This window comes from Crocodylus porosus, unplaced genomic scaffold, assembly GCF_001723895.1.
Source record: "Crocodylus porosus isolate Cpor-Errol unplaced genomic scaffold, CroPor_comp1, whole genome shotgun sequence".
NCBI classification, from domain to species: Eukaryota; Metazoa; Chordata; order Crocodylia; family Crocodylidae; genus Crocodylus; species Crocodylus porosus.
Window position 1 is genome coordinate 7,575,228 of NW_017728915.1, and position 16,646 is coordinate 7,591,873.

The 16,646-nt window shown below is 39.5% G+C and overlaps 1 protein-coding gene across 2 annotated transcripts in view; it reads left to right on the forward strand.

Moving 5' to 3' along the window:
* Nucleotides 1–16,646, forward strand: part of AMFR (autocrine motility factor receptor) — a 47,395-nt gene that overhangs the window by 1,617 nt on the left and 29,132 nt on the right. For both annotated transcript variants that reach the window (XM_019535637.1, XM_019535636.1), the window contains exons 2-8: nt 2,067–2,159; nt 4,544–4,708; nt 8,375–8,527; nt 11,158–11,198; nt 11,891–12,023; nt 12,911–13,044; nt 16,187–16,297. In XM_019535637.1, coding sequence (XP_019391182.1) covers nt 2,067–2,159; nt 4,544–4,708; nt 8,375–8,527; nt 11,158–11,198; nt 11,891–12,023; nt 12,911–13,044; nt 16,187–16,297 — 830 coding nt within the window. The remainder of the gene's footprint in view (nt 1–2,066; nt 2,160–4,543; nt 4,709–8,374; nt 8,528–11,157; nt 11,199–11,890; nt 12,024–12,910; nt 13,045–16,186; nt 16,298–16,646) is intronic.

Here is a 16,646-nt window from a genome sequence, read left to right on the forward strand (position 1 = left end):
AGGCAAGGGAAAGGATAAGGATCCTCTGACAGGGCAAGACTCATGTTGCATTAGTATAAATGAACCAGATTTAAAAAAAACAAACCCAAAAGGGTCATTTTCCTTGAGTCAACTAAAATAGTAATATTTGACCTGGCTTCCGTATTTAATGTTCATTTGCACTAGAGACTCAAATGGAGTATACCTTTGTAATTAGCTTGCTAAATTGTTTTCCTTTTAGGTGACATAATTTTAGAATGTCATTATTTAAAATAATGGGGATTCTGTGACCACAAAATATAATGGTCATGGTGCCTGTAACACTGGGATTAGGCAGCAAGGCTACTCAGAATATTAAACATGCTACTTTGTAGGAAGTATTTGTAAGCAAGTCATGTGTTTGAAACGACATTGTAAAAGTTGTGAAAACAAGATCTTACAAAACCTAACACCAATAGAAATATTTACATAAATAGTGCAAGTGATCAATTCAACTCTTGTAGTATTTCTTTTGTAAAAATGTCATGACAGATGCAATTCATGTGTGTTTCTAATGTGCTGGGGTTTTGTTCTGTAGGTGCCTAAATTTTTTTTAAAGTAAATCCTCTGTCATGTTTCACATCAAAATATGCAAGTGGAAATAACAGTTGGGTGAAACTTACTCTCTTTATTTTAATGGTCTCGTGAAATGGAAACTCAACAAAGAACATAAGTGGTACTTCAATTAGATTATTTTTTTTCATGTTTGATAATGTAATATAAATATAATAATAGAATAAAAAAACCCAGGGTGTTTATTTACAATATATGATTTTTAAGTTTGTTATGGATAATTTTTCCGAAGTATCCAAAGGGTACTTGGGTCCTATTTTGAAAATGGGGCTTCATCTGTTTAAGAGACCTTCAAAAATTGATGATGTCCCTTGAAAGTGCTTTTTGCTGGAATATAATCTCTTGTCCCATTTTTCCTCATTTTTTGATGTGCATAATTCAAAAGGTTTTTCTCATCAGAAGTTTAAACAATTCACCATTTTCTGTTTTTGATGGCTTTCATTTAAAATGACTGCCAAGAGCTGTAATCCAGGAGAGACTTAATTGATACAGCTGCAGAAAGTATGTAATTTATTGATTAGATTTTGAGACGTGATATGAATGATGTCCTTGTAATAGTGAATATGTTGAAACTGGAATTTTCTAACTTTGTATTAAGCAACCTAACTGTGAAGGTAGACTGCAAAAACTAGGAAACCCTAGGAGGGGAAATGTAGAGATTAATTCTGTAGTTACTTTAAGAAATAACAAACTGGTGAATGTGTTTTGGCTTTGGGCATACACAAGCTGTCTCAGCTACTGTAAAGTGGCTTTTGGAAAGTTCAGAACTTTAATTTGGGAGGGGGGTGAGGGGAAGGGCCTCAGTTTTAGAGCCCAGTGATGGAGATTCTTTGTAAAGTGTCCTGACAACTTAAGTTTAGCCCCAAATTTAAAATTGTCTAGCATACTTTTATCAAACCTGAGGGGAATGGAAATATTTTGCAATTTTAAATGTTCCAGTGGAAACTCTGTATTTTAAACAAATATGCTCTTTAATGTTTGGGTGGCAACTAATCTAGAGTTAGGATCTTGGAAATGATGCTGAATAAACAACAGTAAAACTGACTATCGATTTCCCCCCCACCCCTCACCCCCCATTTCGTTAAGATGAAAGAAAAATAACAAGCCAATTAATTTTTTAAAAATTGCTTCCAATAATTTAAAGTTTTAATAATGAATTGATTTTTGTATTTTTTTTTAAGTTTATTGACTTTATTCTACAGAATGTTCACAGTAATATATTATTACTATTGTCCCATTGGATGTTAAAAGGCTCTAATTTGTTAAACAAATCAGTCTAATTAGATAATGATTTCTGATCAAAACAGCTCCCCGTTGATGGCTGTTTTTGCATGTCTCTTCATAGCTTGTGAATGGCCTGGTCTTGATATGGACCATGGCTAATATTGTGTGCGTCTGTCCTGAAATTAAGAATTAAGAATTAGAAAGCAGTGTATATACCTAATAATGAGGGGGATTACTTAATTTCTTTTCAGGTACTTGTGAATACTGCGTGTTGTTTTCTGATGCTAGTTGCTAAATTAATCCAATGCATGGTGTTTGGTCCTCTTCGAGTCAGTGAGAGGCAGGTAAGTAAGAGAGACAAATTGCCTTACTATTGTATTCATGGTTATTTGAATCCTGTTTAGTTGCAAGTGTTTTGCATCATATCTTTGAAATATTGACAGTTTCATAATTAACAGCTAATGACCCCAACATGGAAGCTTTTTGATATACAGATTTAATTAACCATTTACAGTGGCTTCATCAGAATATTTTGTCAGTATGTCTTTCCTTTTTTTTTTAATTGCAAATTCAGAGGGGATTTTTTTTCATGATTTTGAGTTACAGAAGACAGTTTGAAAATGTTATCTTGTAGAAGCAGTGGAAATTCAGTAGGAACCAGAAAGTCTTCTACAATTTTCTTTTGTTAAACAACTTTTCCAGTTCATACAAGAACCTGCAAAGCTTTCTGAAGGACAGCTATAACCTTTTTTGATCCATTGATAATATTGAAGGACACTGAACTTAGCAATTGTATTTCCATCATATACATTTTTATAAGTATCCTTAATCTGGGAAAAGATTCAAGGAGGTGTGGGGGGGATTCTCATGTTTTTTTCTCTCTAGTTTGTCCATATGAGTCTGTTTTCATTGTTATGTCATTGGTCAGTGTAAAGACATCATTCTCCTGCCTTGCATAGTGGAGAAGCTCATGAGTATCTCTTCTTCAGTCTCTGAAAGGAGAGGGTGTTTGTGTTCCTGCTGTGGATGGTAAATTTAAACTGAGGAAGAACCACTCAGGGTCATGAGAGAGGGCTGATCCAAGGACACTTACACTTGCAACTATTTTTATGTTTTCTTGGAAATCTTTTCTGAAGTTTAGCAGGGAAAAAGGGAAAGAACTCTCCTTAAAAGGATTTTAAAAAGAAAGTTTTCAAGAGATATTAGTTCAGAGGTATTTTTAATTAGGCAGTGAAATTATTTTGGAGTTCCTTCAAAGTACGTTGTTGAGAATATAGTCATCCTGAAAAAAAATGAAACCCTCAGGTAGGGCACCAGTATTTCTTTCAGTGATCTTTTGCAGTCTATCCTTTGTGACCCATGTCCTTAAAGTCCTCTTAGTACTATGCCTGCATTATAAAATGAGGCACTGATGCCAAGTCTGTCAGTCCCTGCTGACCATATGGATATGGAATTCAAAGCTATGTCAGTGCCAGTTTCTAGCATGTTCACTGTCTCCTTAAACACTGACAAGGAAGTGTCTAGTAGTATGGATCCTTTGATCTTTTAATAACTGGAGTGCACTTTGTTAGCCTCCCAAAGGAAAACTGGTTATTTATTTTGGTTGGCCAAAATGTTACAGGATTTATTAGCCTGTTCTAACTGGACTGTTCATATCTTCATTGTGCTTTTATAGAGATGATTAGTAAGATATTTCATAAAACTTCCCTGGTCCTTCAAGCTATGCTGCTGGTTTTTACTCTGGCAAAATTAATCACAGTATTGTTTTTTCTGTTTGTATGTGTTGGGGAATGCTTGTCCTGTCTCAGTATAGCTCATCTTCATTCTTAAATGTGGGCTTTATAATCACCAAGCAAGCTTTTAACGTTTCTGTAGAGGACTAGATTGGTTTTAACTTAATTGCTGACATGCAGAGAGAAGGTTTTTGGGAACATGCTGGAAAGCTAGAAAAGAACACGGTAATATTTGTGTCCCAATAACCATGTTGCTTCAATTTGCAGGCTCTAACCGAGATCCGGGGCCCATTATGCTAAGCACAAAACAAATGGCTAGTAAGAAACTATTTACTCCATCTACAATGCTGCACTGTTCTCTTGCAGTGGTACAAAACGGTCACTTGGTCAACTACATCTTACCAGACAGTGGCATGCAATGCAGGCTAGATGGATGATAGGGACTTCTCATTTTTCTCATGTGGCATTCATATCTTGTAATTCTAAAAAAAAAAAAAAACCACATCTGGCTGTGTTTGTAGCTGGCTTGTGTTAATGCATTGTAATGATGTTCTTTCAGCATTTCTTTCTATTATCTGTTACACCCAGCTTTTGCTTCTTAACGTAGACTGCAAGCTCTTTGGAGCAGGAACTATTCTGTTTATTTTCCAGGGAGTCAGGTACATTGTGGCTTGTAGGCGTGACCTTAATGTATTTGGCATCTAATAAAAACAAGTAGTGCAGGGAATCCTGCATCAGAGTTTCCATGCTCAAGTTTGCTGCTGACTTGCTGTTTGAGCTTTAGCTAGCCTTCCCCCTTGTGAAATAGTGATGACACTGCCCTGTCTCATAGGGCAGTGTGAGCATTAAATAATAGTGAATCTTGTGGTGTTACTTGCTCAAAGCGTGATGTATAAAATATGAAGTATTGTTATTAGAACAGTAGTTGTTTGAGGTATGGGCAGTGTTGTTTTTATGTTAATTACAGAAAACAAATGCATGTCTTCCTTTTTTAGCATCTCAAGGACAAATTCTGGAATTTCATCTTCTACAAATTTATATTTATTTTTGGCGTGCTCAATGTTCAGACGGTGGAAGAAGTTGTCATGTGGTGTCTTTGGTTCTCTGGGCTGGTGTTTCTCCATCTCATGGTACAGCTCTGCAAGGATCGGTTTGAATATGTAAGTTTTAACCACTGCCTTGATGTTGGGAGATGGAAGATCCAGTCCCATCTGTAGCACTGGGTCACTGTGTAGCCTTGGACACATTACTTGAGCCTTGACTTGAGAGATGTTGAACATAAACGTCTCCAGTTAAATGCTGAACACCTACAAATAAAAGCTCCTTAGTCTTCTGAACTCTCAAATGATTCATGTCAGTCAGGACGGTAAAGGTTTGGGGGTGGGGGAGGGTACAGAGAGAAAGAAATGCATAGAAATATATATCTTTGCAAAAAAAAAAGTTTTATAGTCCTGTTCAGTGCTGGCTGCATTTAATCACCTTTGTAGCTGGTTTCCATTACTAAGCACATGCTGCTTTTGGGGCATCTTGTGAGGTTTTCTTGTATGTGAATGTAAGATGAGTACCTTCCCCCCCATGTTGATTTGAGGGAAAACACCTCATCTTGTATTCAAGTAAATATGGTATATTTTCTTTCATAAAGTGCGTAATTATTCTTTTATGAACAGCTCTACATGCTTTCCCTAAAATTCTTGCTATCAGTGTCTTTTTAAAAAGGTGCTCTCATCAAAGTGCTTTAGCCAAGATCCTTCCTTTATTTGATATTCCTGTTGGGATTTACGCATGTAACTGTGGCTAGGTGAAATGTTTTTTATTTTTATATTATTGAGTAAAATTACAAGAGAACAAGAAAATAAAGTGGATTTCAGGGTATATTTCTGATCTGTATACATGTTTTTCATGCCTTGCAGTAGTTCTAATTGTGCATCTCTCAGAAGCTGAGGTACAACTCACCTTTACAGTACACAATATATTTATTTTTCATTTAAACTGTATTCCAAGTGGTGTCTCTATTGAATGAGTTAAATAGTAAACCACAGAGAGGGGAGAATTGCAGAAGTTCAGGTAAGGACAAAACCTGCTAGTATCTGAAAGGAGAGCAGGGGCTGGCAGTTATTTTGGGCAGAGGACAGGCAGCCAGGGACAGATAAATATTAATTTTCTAAATTTTTTAGGGGCCCCGTGGGCCAGATGGAAAGGCCTGGCAGGCCACATTTTGCCCACCCTTGAGAGAGAGGGTGGCAAGGAGTTTGCACAAGGGTGCGGTAATTATAACAGGCAAGGGTTTTACACCAACCATAATGAGATTCTGGACAGCTAAATTGGCCTGAGAGAAGTGGCAGGAGCAGAGTAGTGAAAAGCAATGCTTGTGGCTAAGTTGAATGGAATCCATTTTGGTGGGGATCTTAATGAATGAAGAGTTGATTCAACTTCACTGAGGCAACCCCCCCAGCAAATGGGCCTTTATACAAGCCATCATAAGCTGCTCTAGTTTTTCATGGTTTGGTCTCTACATTTTGCTGAATAGAGGTATTGAAGTGTAATGTAGGTTAGAAAAAGAAAGCTTCCGTAAGACTGGATATACGCTATATAATATGCAACAAGCATTTTAATTCTATTCTAGCATTATAAAAAACAACCTTATACTGTGAGTAATGATTTTCCCATAAGTCTCTATAATGTACTATATTTTCACGCATATAGTCTGCAGGCTATACATGTTTTTACAAACTTGACAGGTGGGTGCGGGCTATGCAGGGTCTCTAGAACAGCATAGCCTGTCCCCAGCTGCGGGCTCTGGCGGCCGTGCTCAGCAGAGTGCGGCTGGCAGCAGCAGCGGGGAGCGGGGCTCTGCAGGGGAGGGGAGGGATGAGGAGTTGTGAGCCCTGCTCCCTGCTGCTGCTACCAATGCCGCCGCCAGCCTCACTCTGGCCATGGCCACCGGAGCTGGAGCCGGAGCCTGCCGCCAGGGACAGGCTTGTGGGCTCTGCAGGTGAGGGGAGGGATGAGGAGCTCTGAGCCCCGCCTCCCCGCTGCCGCCTCCAGCTGCGCTCTGCTGGGCATAGCTGCCGGAGCCAGAGCCTGCAGCTGGGGACAGGCTTGCGGGCTCTGCAGGGGAGGGGAGGGATGAGGAGTTGTGGGCTCTAGCTCCAGCTCCGGTGGCCGTGCTCAGCAGAGTGCAGCTGGCGGCGGGGAGTGGGGCTTGCAGCTCCTCATTCCTCCCCTCCCCTGCAGAGTCCGCAAGCCCAGCAGAGCCTGAGCTTGCAGCCATGTCTTGGGATGCGGGGAATACACGGAGTATTTTATGAAAACACAATTTTCTGTGGGTTATACATGGGTGCGGGCTATATGTGTGAAAATACGGTACTTGCCTCTTTCTCAGTCCCTTTGTCCTTGAATAAAAGTCTGATTGAGATTGAGTTCTCTGATTTCTTCCTGACTGTACCACAGTCTGTTGTACTCCTCAAACTTTTTCCAATATCACTATACAGCCTGACTGCCTTGTGGCTGTTTATATGCATTTTAATGCTTAGTGACCTAAACAAAAATCAGATTGGGCAGTGGTGGGAAAACTCAGTTAAGTCAATAGGGAGGTCATCTGGCAGAATGTGTGGTGATGTTACTTTCCAGCAGACTCAAAGTGAACATAGATTGTAAAGGAAGAAATGCTTATTATTGTATACTTAAATATTTGAGAGAGGATGCCTTTTCTTGTTGCAAAATTTTAAAGCCTGTAATTATAATAGTTTTCATGGACAAAATGCCTTGTATATGATTGACTTTGAAGGCTGAGCTAAGTCAATGCGAGGCTGAGCCAAACATACCTGGGAAAAGAATAACAACTTTAACAACCACATCCATGGAATATTTGGGTTAGCTTAATTAACCAGGCACTTTTACTTGCGACTTTGACTCCCACTTGGGATAAAGGTATGAGCCCCAATGCTTTGTTTGCTAATAACATCACCGTAATTTAAAAATGGAACAAGATTCCAGTGGTTCCCAACCTTTGTTGGCCCATATGCAACAACAATGAGCAGCATCATGCTTTGTTCTTCTTGTCAGTCTTTTTCTGTGGAAACCAACATTTCCTGAGAATGTAAGCAGCATCAGAAGGTTTTTCCATGAGTTGCGTTGGGCACCACTGATACCATGCTGAAAACACTTAAGCAAATGTTGTTAAAATTACAGGTAATCTTAAATGAGATAAAGGAAATATGTTTTAGTTTTGCAGTCAAAAGGGGCAGGCACAGCCTACAGGTCCCTATACTGGGATGAGATTTTTGACAGCAGATGGCTCTTCACTCTGGAAGATGTATAATATGGTCCATTGCCTAGAAGCTGAAGCTATATCAGTTCAGACTAGAAGTGAACATTTTTAACTGAGAATACAGTTCACCAGTGGAAAAAAACTTCCTTGGGCATATGATAGATTCTGTATCACTTGCAGTCTTCACCAGTTGTCACTTTGTGTCTTCCTAAAATACATGCTGTGGCACCACTGCAAGTTACTTACTTGATGAAGGAAATGATAATGTCCTGTGTCCTACAGGTGGCCAGAGTAGATGAACACTGGATTTTTAAGGCCAGCAGGACTCATTAATATAAATAAAATTAAAATGACTTTAGAGAGTACTTGGGTGTTTTTTTCCCCTCACTTTTTCAGACCTCGTAGCAGCTCAGTCATGTAGTTGAGATTACAACACTGGTTTTATTCAGGAAGCAAGTAGGTTCTTCTGAGCTGAGCATGTATTCAGTGAGACAAGAATGGAGGACATGGATGAAAAACAGCACTGTAATACTGTTTTCTGTTTATCTTGTTGCAGCTTTCTTTCTCCCCCACCACACCATTGAGCAGCCACGTAAGAGTCCTTACTCTGCTGATTGCCATGTTACTCTTCTGTTGTGGATTAGCAGTTGTTTGTGGTATTATTGGCTATACCCATGGAATGCACACACTAGCCTTCATGGCGGCAGAGGTGAGGTTTCCTTTTTATGCCTGTCTGTTTGCACTTTGTTTCCCTGCTACCTTTGTTTTTTTCGTGGGAGGAATTGTGCAGTTTGGTTTTTGAAGTCTCCAACCAACCAGCCAGGAAGAATTGAAAATTATGTTTCTGTTATCAAGTAGTTGACCAGTTTGGGTATTTCTCTGGGTGAAGTTTAAGGCTGCATATAAGTTTTGCTTGAAGAGATGGTAGCTGTATGTTCATGAATGCGGTCTTTTTTTAAGACAGTTGAAATCAAGAGTTCTGCATATAAAAAACCGATAAAGTTGTTTCAAAAGCAATACAAGCAGAATTAGCAGAGGTACCCATTGCAACATGTTTATATTTAAAATTTGACATGCAGCAACATATTTATTTAATCTTCAACATAGTATTTTCTATTTATTTTTTTCTGTTGGGTGGGACTACACATTTACCTTAGCTCAAACATTCAAAGCTGGCTATGCATATCAATATTGAATAACAATTCAGTTAGAGATGGTGAAGAGGAAAGGAAATGGACAGGTGGAAGTGGGGGCGCTCATATTAGCAGATATAATAGTAGGAGAAAAAGTTGTAGAATCTCTGGAGGACAGTTGGTGAGATTGTCAGATGAATGGCTACTGTTGAAGGATTTGATGCTTGTTTTATTAAAGGTTTAGTGCATATTCACTAGAATACAAAACTGGGTCACAGGGTCGTGTTTGTGAAGCGTTCTGGGTTTAAAGAATTGTCATGTCACTCTTTCTAATATTAAAACCCCTTTCATCTTGGCTTTGTTCAAAAGCTGTTAGACTTGACCTATACTGGTGTAATTTAAGAAGTAGATTCTTAGAAGTCAGATATCAGAAATGCATCTATATACCTGTCCAGATGTTTCAATAACCATTTAGGGGCCCTGTCATTTGTTTGCACAAATTGGCCTCTCTGGGTGCATCCAGATGAACATGCATGTGCCTCTTGCCCTGTCTCAAACCCGTTTGAGATGGGGGCAAGAGGCACGTGCTGGAATTAAAAAATGTTCCCTGCACTGCAGACTTGCAGCACAGGGATAAAATTAGACCCCTGGATATCCAGTAGTCTGAAAAAAAATGGGGGGGGGGGGCTGGTAGGGGTCTCCCCCCCCCCTCCAGCTCCCCCCACCCCCTACTTACCAGCACTGGAGCCTGGGTCCAGCTCCCTGTGACTGGCATGCTTCCTGCCCTATATGGGTAGGCAGCATGCTTCAGCACCAAGGCGAGGCTAGCTACCTGAGCATCTCTGTGGAGGACCCAACCCCTGGTTGCCCCCCTCTTTTCCACCATGTTTTTTTGTCCCCTGGTTTAATTTTGACACCCTGTGCAGCAAATTTGTGGCATGGGGAATGTTTTCTTGTTCCCACATGTGCCTCTTGCAGCATCTCAAAGGGCTTAGAGACACTGCAAGATGCATGTGCATGCTCATCTGGACCTGCTTGATGTTGCAGAATCTATCAGACTACAGGTTTTTTGAAGTAGTTAAAAGGCATAAACTCTTTGATTTGACCCTTGACATGTTTTTCTCATCATGCATTTCATGCCATGTCCTATCTTTGACATAAATCTGTGCTCCACAATTTGCCTGTCTAGGAGATCTGATTTATTGTTCCATCTCACCATTTGCAAGGTTATAATTTGTTCACCATATTTACTTTTGCTCTGTGGCTTACTTTAACAAGTTTCTCTGTAACTGAAAGCCCTCATGAGAACAAAGTACAGTAACTTTTCTGTTTCTTTAACCTGTGTGGTTGCTTCAACAACAAGCAGAAGAAGCTTTCATTGTAACGTGTCTGATGGGAGCAGGTTATGTAGCTGACTTCTTTTTAGTGAAAGATGACTCCTAATTATAGCATACAGTACTAGGTGATTTGCAAGTCTGCATTTTATCCTGACTTTTACATGCTAGTTGGATGATTTGGATAGCATAAAATATCGTGAAGATTTAATTTGGGTAAATGGCTGCATTATGAAAAAAAATCTCTGAAATATGTATTCAACAGCAAATGAAGTGTGTGTTGGCAGATATTATGAATTATTAATGAATTAAGCACAAACTGAGGAATGTTTTTAATAGCACTTCTTAAAAAGGGGAGAAAAAAAAAGAAACTGAATCTGCAAGTTTATTGCTTCAGGTGTGTTGGAGTTTTCACATTTCTGTTTTGTGTAGTCCCATGCTCAAGTTAAGTTTTTTAAGCAATGTTTTGTTAAACTGATTCTCAATGGCCTCACTATAAACCTAATACATCCTTGTGGTATTCTGGACTTACCTCTTCTGTTAGTTAAGAAGCAGATTTATAGCTGCTGGTAGGTCTCAGTGAACTCCTTTGAGCTTCAGGCTTTTAGTCCTTCTCCATACTGAGACCGGAACTATGTTTAGATCTGATTGCAGATAGCCAGCAAAGTTCTGAGCCCAAAATGGACAGGGCTTCAAGGCTTAAAGGGGCAGCATGACCCACAAGGGCAGGGCAAAGAGCCTGGAGGCAGTTGACTTGGATTTTATTTCTGATTCTGTGACTTTTTAGTTCACTTCCATCCTCTGCCTCAGTATCTTTAAAATGGGGAATGCAGTATTAATGATGGACCTCTTTTCCTTTTTCTTTTTTATAGTCTCTGCTTGTGACAGTGAGAACAGGTCATGTGATTTTACGGTAAGCAGTAAAGTTTTAGGTGATGCCCATTCTCAAATATTGAGGCAAATAGGGCTTCGCAGTTTTAGAAGTGGGGTTTAGTTTTCTTGCATTATTGCAAGTATCCCTTTTGGAGTGGGACAAAGATGATACTGATCTTTAAAAATTATATTGTTTAGACAACTTTGGGATATATTCATAATGGTATGCTGGAACATGGACTAAAATGTTGTAAAATTGTATGAGACAGGACTTAAATTGGGCTGTTAATGATGTAGTACTTTTCTTAGATGGTCTTATTCTCTAGAGCCATAGTTTCTTTTTTTTCCTTTATAAATGAAAAGAGAATATGTAGGTATGAAAGTGTTGCAACAGCTTCTGCCAGTAACTGGTAGAACAGTGTTTTTTAGCCCATGCAACTTAGATGGATACTCTGTCACCTGGAGGCATCTCAGCGCCAACATGTTACAGGGCTCAGGGTTAAAACCTGTTTGCTTAATTTATCACAAATAATGGTCTTTAAATTAGTGGGGTTACTGAAATTAGTAAAAAGTTCAGATTTGGACCCAGGTGTTGAGGAGGGGTAGGAAACAGCAGCTGAGAGGGAAAAAATGGTGATATTGATTAAAAAATATAAAAAAAAAAATGTTGGAGACCAGTCTCTACACTTCAAAAAAAAAAAAACCAAAACCCATCAATGACATCTCTTCCAGTTACGTAATTCATCTTTGGGATCTCAACCATGAAGGAACATGGGAAGGCAAAGGAACTTATGTGTATTATACAGATTTTGTCATGGAATTAACCTTACTTTCACTGGACTTAATGCATCATATTCACATGCTGGTATGTAACATTGAAATTAACACTGAGGAAGACTTCATTATCTTAATATCAACCGTTCAAACCACGTACTCTTTAAATATTTAATAGGTTGAACATTGCACTGAGGCTGGCTAGATATGGAAATAAATGGAACTATAACGTGACTTCCTAGGTATTGTCTGCCTGCATAATTGGACTCCTTGGAACCAATTTTGGTTTGGAGTCTTTAACTGCCCTGTATAATTATCTGCTTAATAGATGTTTAACTATAAATTAATATGCCCTTGAGAAATGTCAGACCAAATTGTCAGCAAAACCAAATTATTTCTATTTCCAAAGGGAGACAGGAAATTGGTCTGAAGTTTGTGTTTTTTGCTGTTGTGAGTGCTTTGCAGTTTTCAGTGTGAATTTAACGGTGAATCTTTTGATCATGTTTAATTAATCTTTAGATGTTGACTCGTCTGGGTGAAAGTAAAATAAATTCTTTAATACTGGCTTCTTTTTGTATTGTGCGAACTTGGATCATTCCTTTTCCTCTCAAGAAGCTGATTCAACTCCCACTGGCAGAAATAAATGTTCCTGCAACTGAACTGTCACTCTTGCCTTTTCCCTTCAACCCACAGTTGTAAAAAATGAATAGCTGTTTCTTTGAAAACATAACTGACAGGAAAAAATTCCTGTTTCAGTGTAACATCTGTTAATGTGGCTTTCTGTGTGTACCTGGGGGGAGTGGGGAATATACTTTTTGGAACAACTGCCTGAAATTTGCAGAGCCCTTCAGACTCTGTAGTGCTTCACTTTTTTTAGGCTTAGTGACTTGTACGTGAAGTGTATTTTATGTTGTTTATGTCCTTCTCTTTGCTTCCCTGGCATTCACTTCTGCACCTTTCTTTTTTTTTAAAAAAAAGCTATTTGGCAACATCTGGTTGTCGATGGCCAGCCTGGTGATCTTTATGCAGCTGCGTTATCTGTTCCATGAGGTTCAGCGTAGAATCCGCCGTCATAAGAACTACCTGCGTGTGGTTGGAAACATGGAAGCCAGGTGAGCAAATGATGAGTGAGAGGCTCAAGTGAGTTTCAAATGCTGATTTAGATCCTGAAGAGAGAACCTCTTGATTAATACATCTTGTGTTCCTTCAGTGTGTATCATAGTTATGGGCTAGGAAGGCCCAAACTTGCTAAACCAGTTGTTAAGTTTTTATGCTTATATCATGCCAGTAGCAATTTTTAACGTTTATTTTGCCATCCTCTGTACTTATTTTGCCACCTTGTCATGCTTATTAGAAATCTGAGTTTCACTTTTATTATAACGTTGTAACCAGTAACTAAAGTTACAGAGAATTATCCAGAACGGTTATTTATAATCTTTGGGCTCATCTACATGTGTACTTCAATGTGCATTTGCCTATTTTAATGTACTTTAAATCGTCACAAAAGTGCTCTTTAGCTAATGCACATTAAAATAGGCTAATGTGCATTTTCTAGTACCTTACCGTTGAGGTACTAGATTTAATGCATATTACCTAAAGCACATTAATGAATGTGTAGATACACCCTTTGGCACTAGGGAAGGAATGAGAGGTTTAAAGTTTTAAATCCCAGTTGTCAAACTTTGGCCTTCTCCATGTTAGAAACATTTGCTGGTGTATCTAAAATAGCTTAAGAGCAACCTGACTAATCAGTACAAACCACTGCAGATAGTTGATAGTTTTATACTGAGCTTGGGTCAGTACGTTACCAACTTATGCTGGATCAGTATCTTAAACAGAAAGTTTTCCTCAGCCTTCAGTTATTAGGATTAAGCTATTAGGATTTGTCCATAAAACAGTAATTTACAAATGAAAGCTATGTTGATTTAAGCAAAGTTTAATCATGTCTAAGAGCATGTGTTTAAAGAATTATTTCTAGATTTATTTTTTTTAACGTAGTGTGTTTGGTATAGACAATGCCCTCATCTCAGGGTTAAGGCTGAAGCATCAGGTTGGCATGGAGACGTGCACGATCTGAGAAAAGGCTGAAGTGCATTATATATGGGAACACTTTGAATTCACAGCATTATATATAGGGAAGTGCATGCAGAATATCATATCACCAAAGACTGGTTGATCTCTTCATTATTGTTACCTTTCCTTTTTCCTTTTATGGGTTTCAGTAAAATTCTTTACCATTTTGAATTCTGTGGATTTTTCACCCTTTTAAAAGAAACTCTGGAATTGAGGTTATACTAGATTTAAAATAGTGTCAGAATTCCAGAATAGTAGGACTGGAAGTAATAATCTATTGGAGTAGGATTAGGATAAGAGGTATGTGGATGCTCAGAATTCAGCAAGGAGTCTCTAGATCTTTAATCTAACTCTCTCAGTTGGGCTATGGTGATAGTGATAGCAAAGTCAGTAATAGAACTCCTTCTTTATGTAGACTCAATCATTCACACCAGGGATCCAAGTGGATCTCACTATCCTTGAGGTGTGTTCATCACTAATTCAGAACTAGACTTTTAGGTCAGCTAGTAGGGGTGTGCGAGACAGGCCGTATTTGATTCGGATTCAGCCTGAATCGGGGACAATGATTCATTGATTTGGATCACTGTCCCCAGTTCAATTCGGTCAAATCCGAATCTGAAGATTCAATGCTGATTCAGAGAATCAGCGATTCGGCCATAGACACAGCTTTAAATGTTTTTTCTACATACTTGAGGTACCAGGTGCGGCTTGTGAGCGCTGCGATGCTGGGGCGGATGGAGCATCCCACAGGAGTGTGGTGGATGGACCCCCACTTATTCAGCGGCGAACCTGGAAGTGGACCGGAACACTTCTGGGTCCACCAGGGAGCGTGTGGGAGGGCCCCCCCCCCGTTGCCTTGCAGCTTGGCAGTCAGCTGTGGGGACACAGCTGTGGGGTGTCCCCAGGTGCTCCTCCAGGCCCAGGATGCATCAACCACTGAGCCAGGGAGGTGGAGGGGGGCCCCCCAGCATTGTCCCTGGCAGACCTGGAAGTGCTTCTGGTCTACTTTTGAGTCTGTTGCCAAGTGTGCTGGGAGCCCCCTGCACTCCTGTGGGATGCTCCATCTGCCCCAGCATTGCAGCATTTGCAAGTTGTCTAGTACCTTGAGGTATGTAGAAAAAACATTTAAAGCTGTTATTTATTTCTGAATTGTTGAATCTTTCCGAATCTCTGAATTGAATCAGAGGTTTCCAATTCAATTTGTAGAGTTTAAAGGGTCTTCTGATTTGATTCGGAGATTCAGCCACTGAATCAAGATGAATCTCTGCTAAATCAAATTGGGGACCAAGCTTAGCACAACCCTATCAGTTAGCTCTCAAGAGCGAACTTACTGTACCTTGGAATGATGTCTTCATACATTTTGCTCTGCTGTGTGGGATGTCCCTGAAACCAGAAGCAGTGTAACTGTGCCTGTACCATGCAGTGAGTGAGCAAACTGGCACTGTCATTCAACTGTGCTAATTAACCAGCCCACAGAACTTGCATGGAGATGGCTACTTGGGTCAGGAGACAGCCTACTGGGAGCAGTGTAGTGTGTTTGAGGGCACTGCTGCTAGACAAAAGAAACTTGTGGCCTAGACATGCTGCAGGCTTTCTATGATTTCTCTGCAAGACATTGAAAGATTCTTCATGAAACTGTTGGCAGGATTCATCACCCTGCCTGTGAGTGCTTTTCTTCCATAAAGTGACCTTACTGTAGTGTTGCTAATGTAGCATCCGCACAGAGGTTAGCTGTTTGCCCATGACATAAAAATGCAAAGTTTGTACTGAAGTGTCAAAAAAAATGCCTGAAAACATCACTTACACCTAAAAGAAAAATAATCTTCAAATTGATGTAAACAACTGCATTGGTTTTAAGAAGTATCACCTTTTCTTGAGCCAACACTGTACATGGGAGTTCTCAACCTAGTAATCAAGGCCTTAGGGAGAGTGAAGACAGGTCCCTTTTGAGGTAGATAATGCTGTGGTGCCAGAATTGTTAGGTGATAGATTCAAACTTTTTTTGCTGTTGTAATATGGTGTTGGGCTTTGGAAAAGACTGCAAACTACTGCTTCACCTTCTCCCAGAGGGCATGGTGAGTGCAAAGAATTAAGGTTTTTGGTGGTGGCAAAGAATTAAGCTAGTTCTGTAGCTGTATTGGGATTTGTGTAATCAATTACTTTGTCTTTTTTCCTTTGTAGGTTTGCAGTTGCAACTCCTGAAGAACTCGCTGTTAATAATGATGATTGTGCCATTTGCTGGGACTCCATGCAGTCTGCACGTAAACTTCCATGTGGGCACCTCTTTCACAAGTATGTATCTGGGGAAGTGGCCGTGTTGAATTGGTTGATTACAGGAAGTGTAACAGCATGATTTGAGCATTGCTAATTTGTTTTCCTTTATCCCTTATCCCAACCTCCATTCAACGTTGCTTTTTGGATGCTAAAGAAAAATAGAAGGCAGGCAATACCCCAGCCATGTGTTTAAAAAAATGGGGGTTGGCTGTGGAGGCAGGAACTTAAAGATGAAGGTTGATTTACTTGAAGAGCCACTTAAATTCAATTTTTGTGGTTTATATGAGCCACCACCCTTTGTTAATCACTCCTGTGTCTCTTTTGACAGTTTAGCATCAAACCAAAGGTTATAATATGGGGGCTAATT